The sequence below is a fragment of the Anser anser genome, assembly GCF_964211835.1.
Source record: "Anser anser genome assembly, chromosome: 24".
NCBI lineage: Eukaryota > Metazoa > Chordata > Aves > Anseriformes > Anatidae > Anser > Anser anser.
Genome location: NC_139745.1, coordinates 6352941 through 6369029, shown reverse-complemented (window position 1 = coordinate 6369029; position 16089 = coordinate 6352941). Strand labels below are relative to the sequence as shown.

Below are 16089 nucleotides of genomic sequence, written 5' to 3'. Positions count from 1 at the left end.
TTTCCAGAGGCTATCAAACAGATGGACCGCCAGACCAACCAACAACCCATTTGCTAGCTCTCACAATGATTTAGTATTTGCTTACTGTGTTGAAGTACTCAAAGAAATACTTTCATGTCCAGGACATTGAAAGCAGCTACACGAAAGATGCCAGGTAAGACACAGATCCTTTTTAATGTCCCAGGAAGGTAATATTTCCTTTCTTCGTTGCAGATCTAAAAAAATACTGCACATCAAGTATTTATTAGGTGAGGGCTGACTTCGTTCTGCTACAACTGTGGACTCAAAGAACGAAGATGGCAGCTCGACTTCACATCTTCAAAACATTTTAGGTACAGTAGAAGCTGAAAAGCACTTAAGGGGGAAATTTTTGCTTGGAGTATTCCTTTGATGTGATATTTAATCAGAAAATGTAAAGAACAGCATCCTTGTTTTGTAACTGCCTCTGCTGTTGTGATGGATCCTCAGAATTAATCTATCTGAAATTTCAAAGGAGTCCTATTTGCAAACGTGGTTTCTGCAGGGCTTTTTTTGCCCCTGAACAGCAGTCGAGCATGGAAAATGGTCTCACGGCCAAACTGACCGTACAGCAGGGCTGCATTTCTGCTGCCCTGTGTGACCCCATTCCTGGGGCCTGCTCCATGTATACCCAGTCCCACCTGACAGTAAAAGTTAAGGGCTGCTATTCACATCTTAAAAGCGGGCAACAGGGCCACAAAGGGACTAAGGGACTCTTCCTTGGACTCAGAGGGAGTCTGCTGCAGATAGGGAAGCTAAAATTCCCTCTCTGAACACAGTGGCAAGATGCTTCATTACCAGGTGTTAGAAACTGCTCCAGTCCAGTGGCTTTAGAGCTGGCTGGTCAGGCACCCTGCAAGTTGAAAGAAACTCACCACACGATAACAAAATGGAAACAGAAAATGTGGTTTAAAACTGAGATAAAAAGCAAATGGAAAACTCTGAAAAGAAAAAAAAAAAAGGAAGTTAGTGGTAGAAATTTTTTTAAGTTGATTCACAGAATCGCAATAATGCAGGCAAATCCTTTCTTATCTCTTGCAAGAGGACACCATAAATTTCCTTTATAGTGTCACATATTTATGCCAAATATCCTCTTACACTGATTCAATTTATTCTAGGCTTGTTTCAAGAATTAGATGGGATTCCAAAGCCTTGAAAACCTCTGCAGATGAAATTAAAGAGGAAAAGAACTGAAAAAAATACCAATTTATGACTTTAAGAGCTTTAGAGGGATTTAATTAAAAATATTACAAGTTGTTCATTATTAGCATTACAAATAGCACAATTATGCATGCCACTTTTTATAGAGAGAGAGGATAGAGAGAAAGAAAACAAAATGGCCAAGGGCAAAATGGACATTAGTTTTCATTTTTACGCTGAAAGAAAACTCCATTTGCTGATATCTCATGGCTGGGCCACAAGATAATCGGGCTGCTGCTAGCTTCCAAACTTTCACCTCGTCCCCCCTCTCCTCCTTATCCCTTAAAAAGAAATATCTGGAGTGGAGAACAAAAAGGGACAAAGCATTGCTGAGAGGTGTGGACGCAGTACACAGGTATGAAGGACACACATAATCCATCAGCTGCAGAGCTAGTAGCTTATGAAGCTCCACAGTTAATAGTTTTATTAGTTTTATTGTGTGCAGGAACAGGCGTTTGTCTTAAAACCTGAATTTCTGCTATCAGAAAGTTGCATGAGAATCAAGTGAAGGTTTCTTTCTCAGACATGAGCTGAAAAGATTGAAAATTTGAAGCCGTGTTACTCTGCTTACCCAGAAAACAAGAATCCCCACTAGAATAGAATAAAGATCCTATTGACTTTTGAGCACGAATGAGCAAGACCAACCTCCCATTTCCAAGAAAACAAACGCACCCAGTGCAGCACTGAAGAAATTGCAGCGACGAGCTGAATTTTTCCAACAGGAACCTGTTTTTCCAACCTAGAACCTGTTCTAGGACTGCCTAACAATATATTTGACTTTTAAAGAGAAGGAAAAACTGAACCAAAAAGAAGCGAAAGAACAAAGGGGCTGTAGCAAGGTGCCTCTGAGAGGAACCAGAGATGGTCTTCCACAGGGCAGGTGGGAGCTGCAAGCCTGGAAATATCCACTTATAGTGCTCTGCTCCTTGGAACAGCATTTATCAAAAGAAAAAGGCAACAGGCAGCAACCAAGTGCAGACAAACTTGAGGACGGAATGAGTGATGCATGAATGGGACATAAAGGAGATGGATTTTCTCATTAGTCCTACCAACTCGATAAAAAACGTTCCTCTTCTCACCTCTGCACACTGGCCTGTGGTCACTCCATGCAACAATCATGTCGCTCACTCTCTTACAGGTGATGCTTTTGGACCCTTGTAAATCATAGCCCTCGTTACAGGTGAACTGGATGCTGGAACCCAACCTAGCAGACAGAACAGAAAGTGAAGTTAGCAACTGAGAAGCTTCTGCAGCAACGTGTTTGTCACTTGCTTTTTTATTATCCCAGTGATTCTCCAAATTGTGAACAGAGAGAGTTCACTGGCCCTCCAGGCAACAGCAGAAATGAATGAGGGGCAGGCGTTTCCCTCATTCATTTGCTTATGCTGGGCACTGTTTGCCTGAGGTGGTGACAGTCCCCGAACAGATTCGAGTCTTTCAATGCAACTTCAGGGGAAATTTTTTTCAGTTCGGGAGCACAGACTCTGTCCCAAGAGATGACATGCTCAGCATTCTTATAAAGAAAAAAAAAAAAAACCAAAACTTTATCTACTACTGAAAGATTTCTTCTATATTCTATCACTTTGGATTCAGATCCTTTGCTGAAGCCAGTCCTATCTTATTCACTGAAGTGACACAATGCCGGTTTACAGCAGCTGAGAATTTATCCTGTGGCATTTAGGGACTCTGTTGGGAATTGCCTTTCCTCCACCCTCACTCCCCCTCCTCCAATACATTTTCTGGACTTCAGGAGAATTGGATAGACTTAGGTTAAATTGAAAGACATTTTTAGTGAACAAAACAGCTATCGACAGCAAAATAAGATTAAATATTGATTCCCCATTGCTAACAGCAGGCTGATTCATTCCTACACTCTTTAAATGAACGCTAGCAAGTACAAGGGAATAACAGCATTGTTTTAAACTCTATAAGAAAACAATTATCCAGCACCACATTTACTTATTGACAAGGAACTGTACCAGTGCTTTGGGAAGACACCTGAAATTCACTGGGGGCAGGGGCATGCTGTGACTTAAGCTAACGTTAGAAGCGATGCTGTTGCTGTTTAAGACAGCTCTTTCTGCACTTCACTCGAAATGGGACTGACAACAAACACGGATTATACAAGCCTGGCCAGATGCCCATTTTGAGAAAGGAGAAATATTCCCAAAGAACTCATTACAGATCATCATCCAGGACACGGTCTCTCACACACACGTGCACTTCTATACACACTTGCTCTTCTACATCACTAGGCTCAGCAAGCTTTCAGACAGAGCACATTTAGATGTGTGCAGATGGTCTCTAAAAACAGACTACGTAACGTCAAGGAGCACACACGATGGTTATAAACAATAGCTTTGCAGCATGCAGAAACACAAACATAAAAGGTTCTTACCTAAAATCGTTGCCTATTCTTTTGCCTCTCTCTGGAATCCCAGGGTCTGGACACATATTATGTCCCTGGGACACACCAACCTGAGTTACTACAAAGCAAAAACAGCACATACAGAGACAGAATAGCAAAAGAAACATTCTTTCATCAACTGTCTTGGTGGATGTGGAGAGAAAAATGGCAATTGGTAGCTTGAAAACCTGAATGTATTCCATTTTGCTTAGGAAAAACAGCTTTGGAAACAAGTGTAACTGGAATCATTTCAGCTCAGTTTAGACACCAAAGTGTTTTCTAGGAAGTGCCAGCTAGGAACACAGTTTTCCCCCCTGTTCTGCTATAGAAGTACCTCTGAAGAGAGATTTTTCGTTCTGCAAAATTGCACCAATTAAACAGCCCATTTCCGAAGCCTGCGATTAAAACGGCCACCTGTGACACGGCAAGGTGACTGTCTACCACCCTCCAAACCCATCTGAGCGCTGCCAGAGAAAGAAACATCTTGATGAGAAGGTAGGTGTATGGTACCAGGGAAAAAAGCAAGCACAGAACAAAAGAGAGAGAGGAGAGGGAAATGTAAGTCTAGCATTTTAAAGCAAGTAATTTAGTTTGAATATGAAAAACTTTATGGAGCAACCTTAATGTAACTACCAACAAATATGAAACCTCTCAAGTGGTGATCAGCACTGAATAAACATCTGCAAACCTGATTCTCTGTCTCCCCACGTCCGCCTTCCCCCTCCAGCCTGTCACACAGCACAAAGAAGCACTACCTGGGAATGGATTTAGCCAGGGTGGCTCCTGAAAGCATGAAATGAGATCTAGCAATATGCTGATTTCAATTTGGAATTCCAGCAGCTACCGAAACGCATAATAATATGGGACAAAGGGGTAACTTTGTCGCAGAGATGTAGAAGTTGATGTGATTCAGCTTTCTCGTATCATTGAGGGAAGGACTCAAGGAAAATGCAACACGTCTTGTCAGCAAGGCTGAAGCAGTGGAGCATGAATCCTAAGCGAGCACGTTCCCATTCTACCTCCGCCTGCCACCAGGTCAAAGGAGAAACCTCAGCTACACCGCAGAAGGTACTGTGTTAGCACAGTGCCCAAGCCCACTGCCAAATGGGATGATGGTGGGGTGATAAAAGCACGGTTCTCACTCCGGACATGTCAGCTCCACAGCACTGAGCACGGGGGAAGACACGGAGGGTGGTGCATGTAAATATTTACATGGGGAGAAAAGCACGTGGAGCGTCTGCACAAACACAGGCTGCACAGCATGGACACACAGAAAGGCAAGACCATCAAATGTAGTAATTATTCACTAATTACACCTCGTGTAAGTCAGGCACTACAGCTGGAAGATCGAACCCTGTTTCTGAAGGGATGGAAGGATCACTCTGCTCCTGCTGGTACGGGGCTTTCGTCTGAGCATCTCCACCCAAGTGCTGGCTGCCTGCACTGAAACCATTTCAGCTCGTAACCTGCTGCTCTGCTCGCGGTGCTTCCCCTGTCCCAGCCCTCCCTGCCTGCGCTGCTGCCGCCTTCCTTCCCCGCACCAAGTCCCACGTGCTCGGGACCAGGGACACGGGGCAGGGGCTGCCCAGCCCGGCTCTGGCACGGCCGCTGCACGCTGCCCGGTGTCCTGGCCTGCTGCTTGCTGCTCTGTGGGCTCCTCCGTGAATTTGGGGGCAAAAGAGGAAAAGAGACACAGCTTTATGGGAAACCAGTCCCCTGATAGACTGTTTTCTCTTTTGCATATTCATAACCTCACGTTAAGCTCCATCACGTGGACAAGCAGACACGCTAGCGAGACAGAAACATTACAGCAGCACAGGGCAGCTATCTTTTGATGGCTGCGTTTTGCAGCTACAAAGCTTTGCTGCCACCTTTCATGGATTCTGACGATTCTGAATGTACACGAGCCAGAAGGAAGGGAGCCCTCCTCAGAGCAGGGATCCTTCTGTGCTCTTTTACCAATGCCCCGATAACCAAAGGAACCGTGGCAAAACCCTGCTCCATGAGGAGGTATCTCCAGCAGCCATCAGGGCTGCAGGATAATTCAGTGGGTTTGTTTCACTGAAAACACATTATTTCAGTTTGATCTACTCTCCCTTCTTCCCTGCTAGATTTCATGGTTAGATACATGAAAAAATTGAACAGTTTTTAATTTGCTGTTAACTTTTTGCTAACTTGGCCAGTCTGCCTTAGGTCCTGGAGATTTCACGCGTGTTTACAAACTATACAAGTGGCTGTAAAGACTCAGCCACTGTCACAACACTGCAGGAGCTACAGGCGTATGTTGCAATGTTAGCCAAAATTCTGGCACAGAAAAGTTGGTCCAACTCTGAGCTCTGTCTTAGTACCCGTTTGGGGCCATTGCCTGTAGTTTTGATCAAGCTGTTGAGTGTAATCTATGGAGCTAAATACTCCTCTGCTATGTACCTCCCAAGGCGTGGGACGTGCCTTAACAGTTCTGCTCTAATGATACACGAAGCAAATGGGAATTTAGAGAATGAAAATGCACAGAGGCTTCAGCAGTGAGCAGTGAAGAGCCTCAGTCAGAGCAAGGAAATAAGGTCAGAATAAAACAGCCCGCGGTATTCTAGCACAACATTTTTGGTTGTTTCACTGCAGAACCGCTGTATAGAAACAACAGCAGCAAGAAGCCTTTCCCTGAAGTCATGGGAGGGATATGGTCTCTTCAGAGACAGCGGTGGTCCTTCTGCGGATGAAATCACCACCTCCCCCCTGGCCCTTCTGCTACGGCTCGAAATGATGCTTTGCTTCTGGGAAACCAAAGGTCAGCTGAGCAAAGAGCAAGGTGACACTGTCTTCCTTTGGCTTCCTTACATCTCCACCTACCTACGCAAATATCCTGACTGCACATACAGGTACCTCCAAGGCAAGTAAAATTAACATTTAAGATAGAATATACAAACTAGGGTTGTATGGCACAAGTCTACAGGGTATGTAGGAGAAACTAAGATTTCTCACTGTACTTCTATACCTTCTCCAGAGTAAAAACACACTAAACAAGGAGATATGCCTCTAATGTACATATTTACAAACACAGCTTCTACGTACGTCTGCATTGAAACACTCGCATGCCCTTCCCTGCAGAGCAGATTACCAGATTGCCTTTCCACATCAAACTCTTTCTCCCACAGTCAAAACACTATCCAGACATCATTTACACCCGTGTTGGTTACTCTGAGCTGGTGTCACATCCATTTATTACGTCTCATATCAGACGAGAGCGAACCTAGAAGACTGATTCAAAGCTTTGAGAAGAGGCAAGGCTACAGATGACCAGCAGAACCCACAGGCACCGGAGAGCAGGTTGTCAATTACCAATCATACTTCTGAAGACTAAAATACTTCTTTCATTAGTATCTATATAACACATGTAAATAAACCAGTGAGCAGATAAGATACAAACAGAGCAAGGAGAGGTATCTTCGTATCACGATAGTGTGGACATTTGATTTTGTCAACTTTAAGAGTGAAAGAAAAGGAGAGGATGGATTAGATGGCCACTTACAGAAACTTCTGTTCTTCTATCTTTTGCTTTAAACATACACACATGAACACAACTAAACCAAAGTTCATAAACCATATTTGTTATGCTGAGAACTTGTTGTCAGTACTGTGTTCATCTTCCTAAAGGTTTGACTGATTTATGCCAGGGCTGTAGCACTCCAAATGAATTCTTCAGGGTTACAAGGAAAACAATAGATCTTAAAAACTGTGATGAAGTGTTCCAGTTCTACATTACAAGCTCAAGGATTCTTTCTCCCAAACCATGGAACTTGTTTTCCTCCTCCTTCACTCTCCTATTTATTTTTTCCCCAACAACTTCCTTCTCATCATGCATTCAGTAACAGCCAGTTATGATTGCTTTGTTTGCAACGGTAATTTACTCCATCTGTTAAAAGAACTAGGAACCTTCTTTAGCTCTCTGTATTTCTCCATATTAATATAGTTCACTGATAGACTCCCAAGGGACAATTTTTATTGAATTTAAGATTGTCAAATATGAGTTACAAGATAAAACAAGATCTAAAATGTTGTGCCTTTTTTTTTTTTTTCCTAACAAACCCTTTATATTTCTCAGCATGAAAAATACAGTGATAAAAGTGAGCTCTTCTCCTGGCATGAGGGGGACAAAGGAGGACTTTAGCAGCTATCAGTTGTTTTAAAATGGTTAAGTTAATCTTCGTGATCACTCTAAGGCTTACAGTTACTCCATACAACCTTCTGGTCAAATTTCCAAGACTGTTTGCAGCATGCCCTACTTCAACCCAACTGGGCTTGTTTGGAAGCTGTGCTGCCTACAGCCAGAAGCCCACAGCCTGCTCCTCTTTGCTCCATGCTCACTTTGTACCGTGGCAGCGCAGCAGGGACGCACATGCAAACATTCATTCCTTGACACGTGCTGCAGAAAGCAGGCTTACTGCAATGCTCAATCCAGCAGCTTCCATACACTTGGCTGAGACTAAAATTGATCAACACCTCCAAAATGACTTTGCATTTGCAGATTTAAAATAGATTCTGACAAATGTGAAGATACACGGAGCTTGCACTACTTCATTCAATCCCTTTCAGTAATGTCCAGCAGTGTTTTCAGGTGTGCCTCATTCAAATGTCAGAAAAACAACTCTGATGCTGTTTTATAAAAGCAAAGTACCATGTTTTTCACACAGTGTGAGCACGGAATATACACATTTACATATTGCATGCAATATACTGACTTTCTCGCTGCTTTAGGATAACTGCAAATGCAGAAAGTGTCTTGGTTAATATCAGAAAAAAGTAATCCCCTAAATGCAATCTCAAATTTTAAAATGTGTTTCTTATAGCTTATTCTGCAGAGCTGTATTATTTTTCCTCTAAAACTGATTAAAGCAAGATGCCCAATTAATTTTAGGGCTGGTGAACAGTATGAAGCACTTGATTTAAATTTCAAATAAACACGTTTGACTGCAACTGAACAAAATTAGCACGTCCCCCACCCGATTCCATGTTTTTTAGATATTCTTTTTCTGAAAGAGTACAAACAGCTGCGATATGAATACATTTTGTCTCCATTCAGACATGTGAAACAGAGTTTAATCTGGCGAGGTAGGATCTGGCAGGTAACCACAGCATCCATCCAGCAAAACTGAAATCCTCTGAAAGACCTATCGGGTATTAAGCATGTAGCTGCAAGCTGCCTTATGTGACAACAGATTCTTCAAGGGAGAATTTTAGGAGAGATGCAAAGACCACTAGAAACCATTGCTGGCAGGAAAGGATTTGAAAACAAAGCAGGGTATAGCTCTAGCTTTTACCAAGAGACACAGCCATTTCTAAATTTCTGATATTTGAGCCAGATGAAATGATGATAGCAATACGAGCAAACTTCAGAGGCCTTTAATCAGCCTATCCCACCTGTATAACCACTACTGAAGCATAGCTCACAAGCTCACGAAAGTTTCAGAGAAGAGAGGGCACGGCTAGCCAAGCAAATCAAAAAAGCAAGGGGAAAAAAAAGATAACACTTCAGGCTCCATTTTCTGAAAATAAACCATTTTCTGGAGACATCTTCTACAGAATCAGCATTCCTGAGGTTGAAAATTTACTCTAACAGAAGTGTGACAGCAGAAGGCTGTGCAGGATAGAGGTTAATCAGGGTTTACAATCCAGACATTGCTGAGAGCAGCGTACGTGGACAAAGCTAAAGACACGGGTTGCACCAAACACCCTGCTGGTACCAGGAATTTGGGCCACAGTACTATCACTATATCGTGATATACACCTTAAGAGATTTCAGGCTAAGCTGCCCTCCTATCTCTGTTTTGCCTTATCAAATACGACATGAGGAGCACTGCACAGGGTGCTGAACTGGCAGCTTTGAACGCTGCAGTCTGCTCTCCACTGGGCGAGGACAGACTGGGCAGAGGCACCGAGAGCTTCCTACAACTTCATCCTCAGGAGTGGGGCACGACTGCGACACAGCGGGGTACACTAAAAAGGAAAACTCAGTTGCGGTCTGTTACTCAGCCCTCAGCACCCTCCCCAGGACCCCTGAAGGACTAGTGCTGACAACGGTCCTGACACAAACCAGAAGCAGAGCAGACTGCTGCTACCTGGCCACAGAGAAACCAAACCATTCAGGTTCACGATGGGTGATTCTATACACTAATTTATTTAGAGTGCTGTTCTGGGTCCTTTGGTTTAGTGACTGTAGCATTCAATAACAACTGATTAAACTGCTACTGGGAAGCATCCTAGGGTTTGCAAGAAGGCAAAATGGGAATCCTATGTATTCTTGACACAGAAGACTTACATACTGTAAACTAACGAGTCCAAAACAGGCTAAAACTTATCACTTGGTTACGACTCCCTTCCCCACAAACCCCAATATCCAAGATCACACAAACCCCACACCAAACACATCCTCGCATCTTCTGGAGCTCCGGTGCCCACACAATCAAAGGCTGAGGTATTTTCCAACATAATTTCACCCTCAGTGAAGTCAACTGTTTATCATACCTCAAAAGGTTAAATACTTCTTGGCAAGAATATTTCATAGGACCGAGAGCATCCTGGATACAGGGCTTTCCTTAAAAGTGAATTTGTTTTCTTCAAACACGCCCCAGCATTTTCTACTCTGGAGATGTTGGGCAATTTACATCCTGCTATTTACCTTGTTGGACCTTTCTCTTTGAATAACTGGAGACTACAAGCACTCGTGTGAACCTAAAAGTGAGCCATTTTCATTTCAGACAGACAGTGAGTGATGTTTTAAATTCAGTTCATCCATTTTTCTTAACTGAATTTTGCATCTGAAGTTCAGGCGAGTGAAATGTCCAAACAGTACCTCTTTGATGGGTGCAATGGACTATGCAGAAAATGAACAATTACATCCTCCCCCCGAAAAACTATTTAAGAAATACTGCATTTTGCTCCTATTTAGATCTCTATAAAATATAACATGGAGTTAATTCAGATCCTTCCTGTTTAATCTTGAGTCCCCTTTAGAGTCCAGTCACCTGCCCAGAGACACGTGTGTAAAGAAACTCCGAGTCTCGCTCGGAACGAGCCTAATGCAAAGATGAATGACCTAACGGATTCACTTACTGCAGGAGGAAAACACACCAGTGACAAAGCGACGTTCTGAGCACACCTCTAACAGATATCAAACACTAGATATACTGAATGCGAGAAACTAATACAGGGACCACAGAAGTCAGTAGTATAAGCTTTTGCACACTGAAGTGGCATGATTTTTCTGCAGGAACGAATAATTACATAAAATGCAAAGAGAAAAACAGAGAGACTGCTACTGATTCTGTACATTTTCTAACACTTGTTTTTTGTGGTTCCTTAGCCCTTCTCCTAAATTTACGATAACATTAATTCAGTTTTCAATATTGTTTACATTTTGACACTTTCCAAACTAAAAGAAGACAAATAATGAACCCCAGTCTGTCACCAAACAGGATGCATACAGTATATATTAAATGCACACACACCAATCCCCTGCGTTCCCACTTTAAGGGGTTAGTATATGCTTGTGAATAGAGCACTGGAAGGAAGTGATGCAGTAATGCAAAGGGAAGAGAGGGTAAGGCATTAAAACTTTCAAGAGTGACAAAGTTTTAGAGATTATTGGAAAGTCAAATGAAATGTTCAAGGAGATCATTATACAAAAGAGAGCATACGGAGGAGCCAGAAAACTTACACACTGATGTCTTCTGGTTATTGTCCTTGCTTGGCATTAGCTTCACCCCTCTGGACTTCAACTCCATTTGCTTTTTGACTAGAGACAGATTTAAAACAAAGCAAAAATACAAGGACAGTATTTAGCTAAGCATTAGTGGTTATTTAAAATGAGAATACAGCAACAGTTGTACACTACCCAAACTCGAGGATATCATGCATCATAGCCAACTTTTCCCAACCCCTCAAAGCCATGAGGTTCCTCTATTCATTTACCTTTGTTAGATCTGGACCAGTGTCTTCGTAGAACTGACCCAGTCCAGCTGACCCAATTTGAATATAAAAATTGGGCATGCAAGCCCCAACCCTCTGGAACCATGCCATTTTGCTTAATGTACTAAAAATGGGAAATGGACGAGAGGGAAGATCTAAGAGACTTCAGGGATCTCAAGAGCAAAATGTTAAGTTCCACTTGGTTTTGCTGATGCAGTCACTACATTATAACACAGTGCACAGTAAGGCCATTCTCTACTTCTGTGGGAATACAGCTCTCAAAAGGGACACCCCATAACCTGAAAATTGTACATGAGAACTACAGAAGTATTAGATTCATAAAAAGGCAGTAAAATATCAAACAAAAAGGACCATATTAAAGCCGTATTACTGGCAAGGAGTAGTACAGATTTACAGACCCACCGTTAATAGCCGTAAGCATATCAATTATAAAATCTTCATGACTACTCCATCATAGGTCCTGACCTTTCTGCTCTAAACCTCATCTAGATGAGAAAACACACAAGGGTAGCAGCAAGATTTCAATCCATCCACTGCCAAGAGTCCCATCCTTCTAGGCAATAGCAAGCTTCCCAACATAACCGAGCAACTATTTGTTCCTATCCTCCAGTCTGTTACTGAGGCTGTCTACACCGGAGGGTTTTGCACAAAACCCACACCATCAAAACCTTCTGGATACCCGTAGAGAGACACCACAGCTCCCTGCAGCGTAAATACAGATATTTTTGACTAAGATGCAGCAGAATTTTTACTGGCATATTTGAAGTTAATGCAGCGAAAGAATAACTTCCCATCAGAAAGCATGATGCCCGTATCAGTTTATCCTTTTTCTGATGAGCCAGTTATCATCTGTGGAGAAAGGCAGTCCATCTCTCACTTCAAACTGTTCTTTTCTCGTTCTTTATCTCATCCTACTTTGATCTCTAAATTAGCGCATTTTGAAGACAAAGCTGTCAAGAAAAATTACCAATATAACTAACGAGTTTTTTTTTTAATCATACTTTTTTTGGCTTAAAAAAAATGTTAATAACATCTGTTTGCAGGAGCTTCAGACACGGAGATGTCAAGCATTATTCCTTGAAGCTTACCTAAAGTAGCGCTTTACTCTGCTAGATGCTAGCTTGGAGCTTTTTGTTCATTATTTGGCTACAGCTTTTTGCCTTCTCTTTAAATAAAGCATAACTTCAAACTGAGGTCTGAATTAGCTTTAAAAATATTCATGAAGAAAAGCTTATGTTGTCTAGTATTAGTATCTTTAATCTGTTGGACGTTTATTGCTTTTTTTTTTTTAATAAAGAGGGAAAAATAATTAACAGTATGCCAATTTCAAAGCAAATCTAAGACATGCCTGTTTCATTTTGACTGTAATCCATCTGCAAACGCTCCAAGAAAAAAGCAGCACGTCTCAGAACGTCCCAAACAGCAACATACCCCCCTCCAGGTCATGTTACGACAATTCTGGGACCTTTGTAGTCTGAGCTCAAGGTTCTTAACATAACTCACTGTATCAAGGGCCTAAAAAAGAGAATATGAGGCTACGAAATCTAAAATTTCTGGGGAAATCTGGATTCTGCCTCAACTGGAACAGTGACAGCTTTAAAGCACAAATGAGAAATGAAAAGGCCGCAGGATTACAGGACTAACACACGCCTGCTGTGCAGGACGAACGCAGGCAGCACCATTCTGGCTCGGGGCAGCACCCAGGTGCGCCCTGCGGCAAAACCGGGGTGGGAATTCCTCATGGGGTGCTGCCCGTGGGCACCCCCAGGGCCCCACTCAGCCCGGCTGCTCTCCCCAGGGACGCCGAGCTCCTGGCCCCGCGGTGCCGAGCCGAGGGCTGGGGCTGTCCGGCCTCTGCAGCACGGTGCTCCCACTGCCACGGGGATAACACAGTGCCTTGCCCTCCGTAACGCCGCAGGTAACGAGGCTCCGCACCAAGCGAGTACACAGGGAAGCTCGCAGTCCTGGCCAGCATTCCCTCCCAGTCAATAAAACACCGTCAGGCCCAAGTTATCTACGGCTAAATTTGAGCTATTACAGGACGTAGCATGGCTCGTGACTTTGCAGTATCTAATTCATTGCTCTGTAAAATGCTTCGGAGCGCCATCAGTAAGTGAGCAGCTTTACGAAAGTAATTCTCGTTTTTACTCTCTGCACCTTCCCATTGGAAGTTACTTCACGCAATTACCAGTAACCGTGTCTCCTGGTCACACCAGCAGAAGCACTGCTCTGTTGATTTCTGCATGGTAATGCAAGCTTGGAGCCCTAAAGATCAAGCAAAGCTTTCCCATCACCAGCCCACTGGTTTTCAATCCCTGCACCCACAGCCTTGATGCTGACACCGTAGCCACGATGCGTCTCGGCACATCTCGCCGGGCACGCTGGCCACTGAGCTACAGGAACCGCGTGGATTTCAGAGCTGCCCAACATCCCCAGCTCCAGCAGAAGGCAATCGGGAGGAAAGTTCACAACCCCAACACATCTGGGCCTTGCACACGACTGCATGTTTTTAAAAGGACCCACTTAGTGACAAAAGGTTAAACCACATCCATGAGCTGCCTTTAGAATCGGGCCCACAGAAGAAAACCCACTCCAGATTTGTGACTCTAATGGAAAACTTGGCTCAAAAGCACCCAACGGTAATGAAAACAAGCAGCAGAAAGCAGACTGTCACTACCAGGGATCAATCCTGAAATATGGAGGCTGAACTACATTACCCATGAAGCACGGACTGTGTTTACCCTCATTGCATTCCGTCTCTTTCAATGGTAATTGGTAAAGAGCTCACTGTATACTCCCTCTCCTTAATCCTTCAGTTCGTTACATGGAGACGTAATGAAGAAGTCAAGGTTTACAAATGACTCAATTTAGATTAGAGCAAGTCAGAATACAGTATATCGCTTTCTTTTTTAAAAAAATAAATAAGAACAATTCCCCTAGCTATGCCCTCAAAAATCCAATATATGAAAATCTATATTGTTTATAAATTTGAATGTGGAACAGTACTACAAAGGATTGTGTCAGGCTAATTGGATGAACAGAAGTTACTCTGTTTTCCGGAGGGTTTTGCTGCTCACACGTACCTGATAGATCTAATGGAATACTCAGTGTCCTGTCAAATTTGAAAGATGACATTACAAAGCTTTTCCAGCAAGCAAGCAGTCTGGGATGTTTTTTCTAAACTGTTTCATGTTGCTCTAAATAAGAATTTAAGGAGACATTTATTTATTTTTAATTTAAAAACAAAAACCACCACATTTCAGCAAAAATCTATTCCATGAAACTCTGTTTCCCTCGCTGGGGGGTTGCCATGATATATTGGCTTGCTTAAATCAGATTTCTACTTTATTTTCTTCCTGCTGGGGTGCTCTAGTATCATCTGTGATATTACTGCAGGCTGCTTACAGGGATTCTCACTTGAGCTGGACATGAAGAGAAACCACCTTCCCTCACCTGCAACCATTTTCAGACACCCACGTGGCTGTATGCGCACCTAGCGAAATGACACCCTTATTTCATTTATGCCTGCCATTAGCTAGTATAAGAAACAGCTCTTTAGGAATCAGAGCCTGTAACAAGCACCAGAATTTTCCTCTTTTTGCCTTTTTCTCAGGATTGCTCAGGAGACTTAACAGGTTGCAGAGCATACGCTCTATCCCCTTTGCAGCCCACAGGCGTGATCCAAGATGAGGATTGGTAGATCTGCCAAAAATTAAGGATATATAGATATACACATATTTTTAAAAGCCTTTTAGGTGGTGCAATATGTGCAAAATAGTTCATCAGACCATTATTAGAGATGACAAGCCTGCCAGTATTCTGCATTGTGATACCGGCTGAAACTCACCCACATTTATCTTTCTACCTGAGAGTGCAGGACAGAAGGGGAAGGGAATGGGGAGGGTTAGATCAATAAAAGACGCAATTATGTGTTGGTAACAATCAGCTAAAAAGCAATTCAGGATCCTATTTAAGTAATAAAATATGTGCTGGAGAGATGGACTACGCCAGGCAGATCATTATTTAGATCTGTTTAGCATCATTTTAAATTCAGCAGCTTTTTCATTACCTCATTTACAGTACCTCATCGCTGCACTGATGACTGACAATACCTGGCTTCTAACCCCTACTGTCGCCTGTCCTGAGCAAGGTACATCGAGCTTATTTTCTTATCACCTGCAGGTACACAGCACATATTCGGGAATGAAGACAGAGGGAGCGGGAGGACGAAAGAAAAAAAGATCAATGCACCAATTTATCTGTGGCCCCTTTCATTTGCTTTCACGGGGTGTGGAACATGGTATTTGCAAGAATGCAAGATTCACCTTACATAAAAGCAAAGGGAAGGGAAAAATATTTCCACTCTCCCTGCAGAGGAATGAATTTAACTGTATTCAACATAAAGAGAACCTGTATATGGGCTGTTTATATCTAACCTTGCTTTTACATTCATAAAGAGATGTCCAAACGAGGGCGTGGAT

The 16089-nt window shown here is 42.8% G+C and overlaps 1 protein-coding gene across 20 annotated transcripts in view; it reads right to left on the bottom strand.

Annotated features, from left to right (window-relative positions):
* The window catches only part of CSMD2 (CUB and Sushi multiple domains 2), a gene marked incomplete at its 5' end in the record, with an annotated part of 338842 nt that overhangs the window by 157516 nt on the left and 165237 nt on the right, over window positions 1-16089 (bottom strand). For 15 of the 20 annotated variants that reach the window (XR_014575007.1, XR_014575008.1, XM_083809741.1 and 12 more), the window contains 3 exons: window positions 2268-2422; window positions 3617-3704; window positions 11337-11414. Coding sequence is in view for 18 of the 20 variants with exons in the window: in XM_083809741.1 (XP_083665867.1) it covers window positions 2268-2422; window positions 3617-3704; window positions 11337-11414 (321 nt within the window). Of the gene's footprint in view, window positions 1-2267; window positions 2423-3616; window positions 3705-11336; window positions 11415-15677; window positions 15785-16089 lie in introns of those variants that run through there. The other 5 variants (XM_083809743.1, XM_083809744.1, XM_083809748.1 and 2 more) reach the window with 4 other exon arrangements.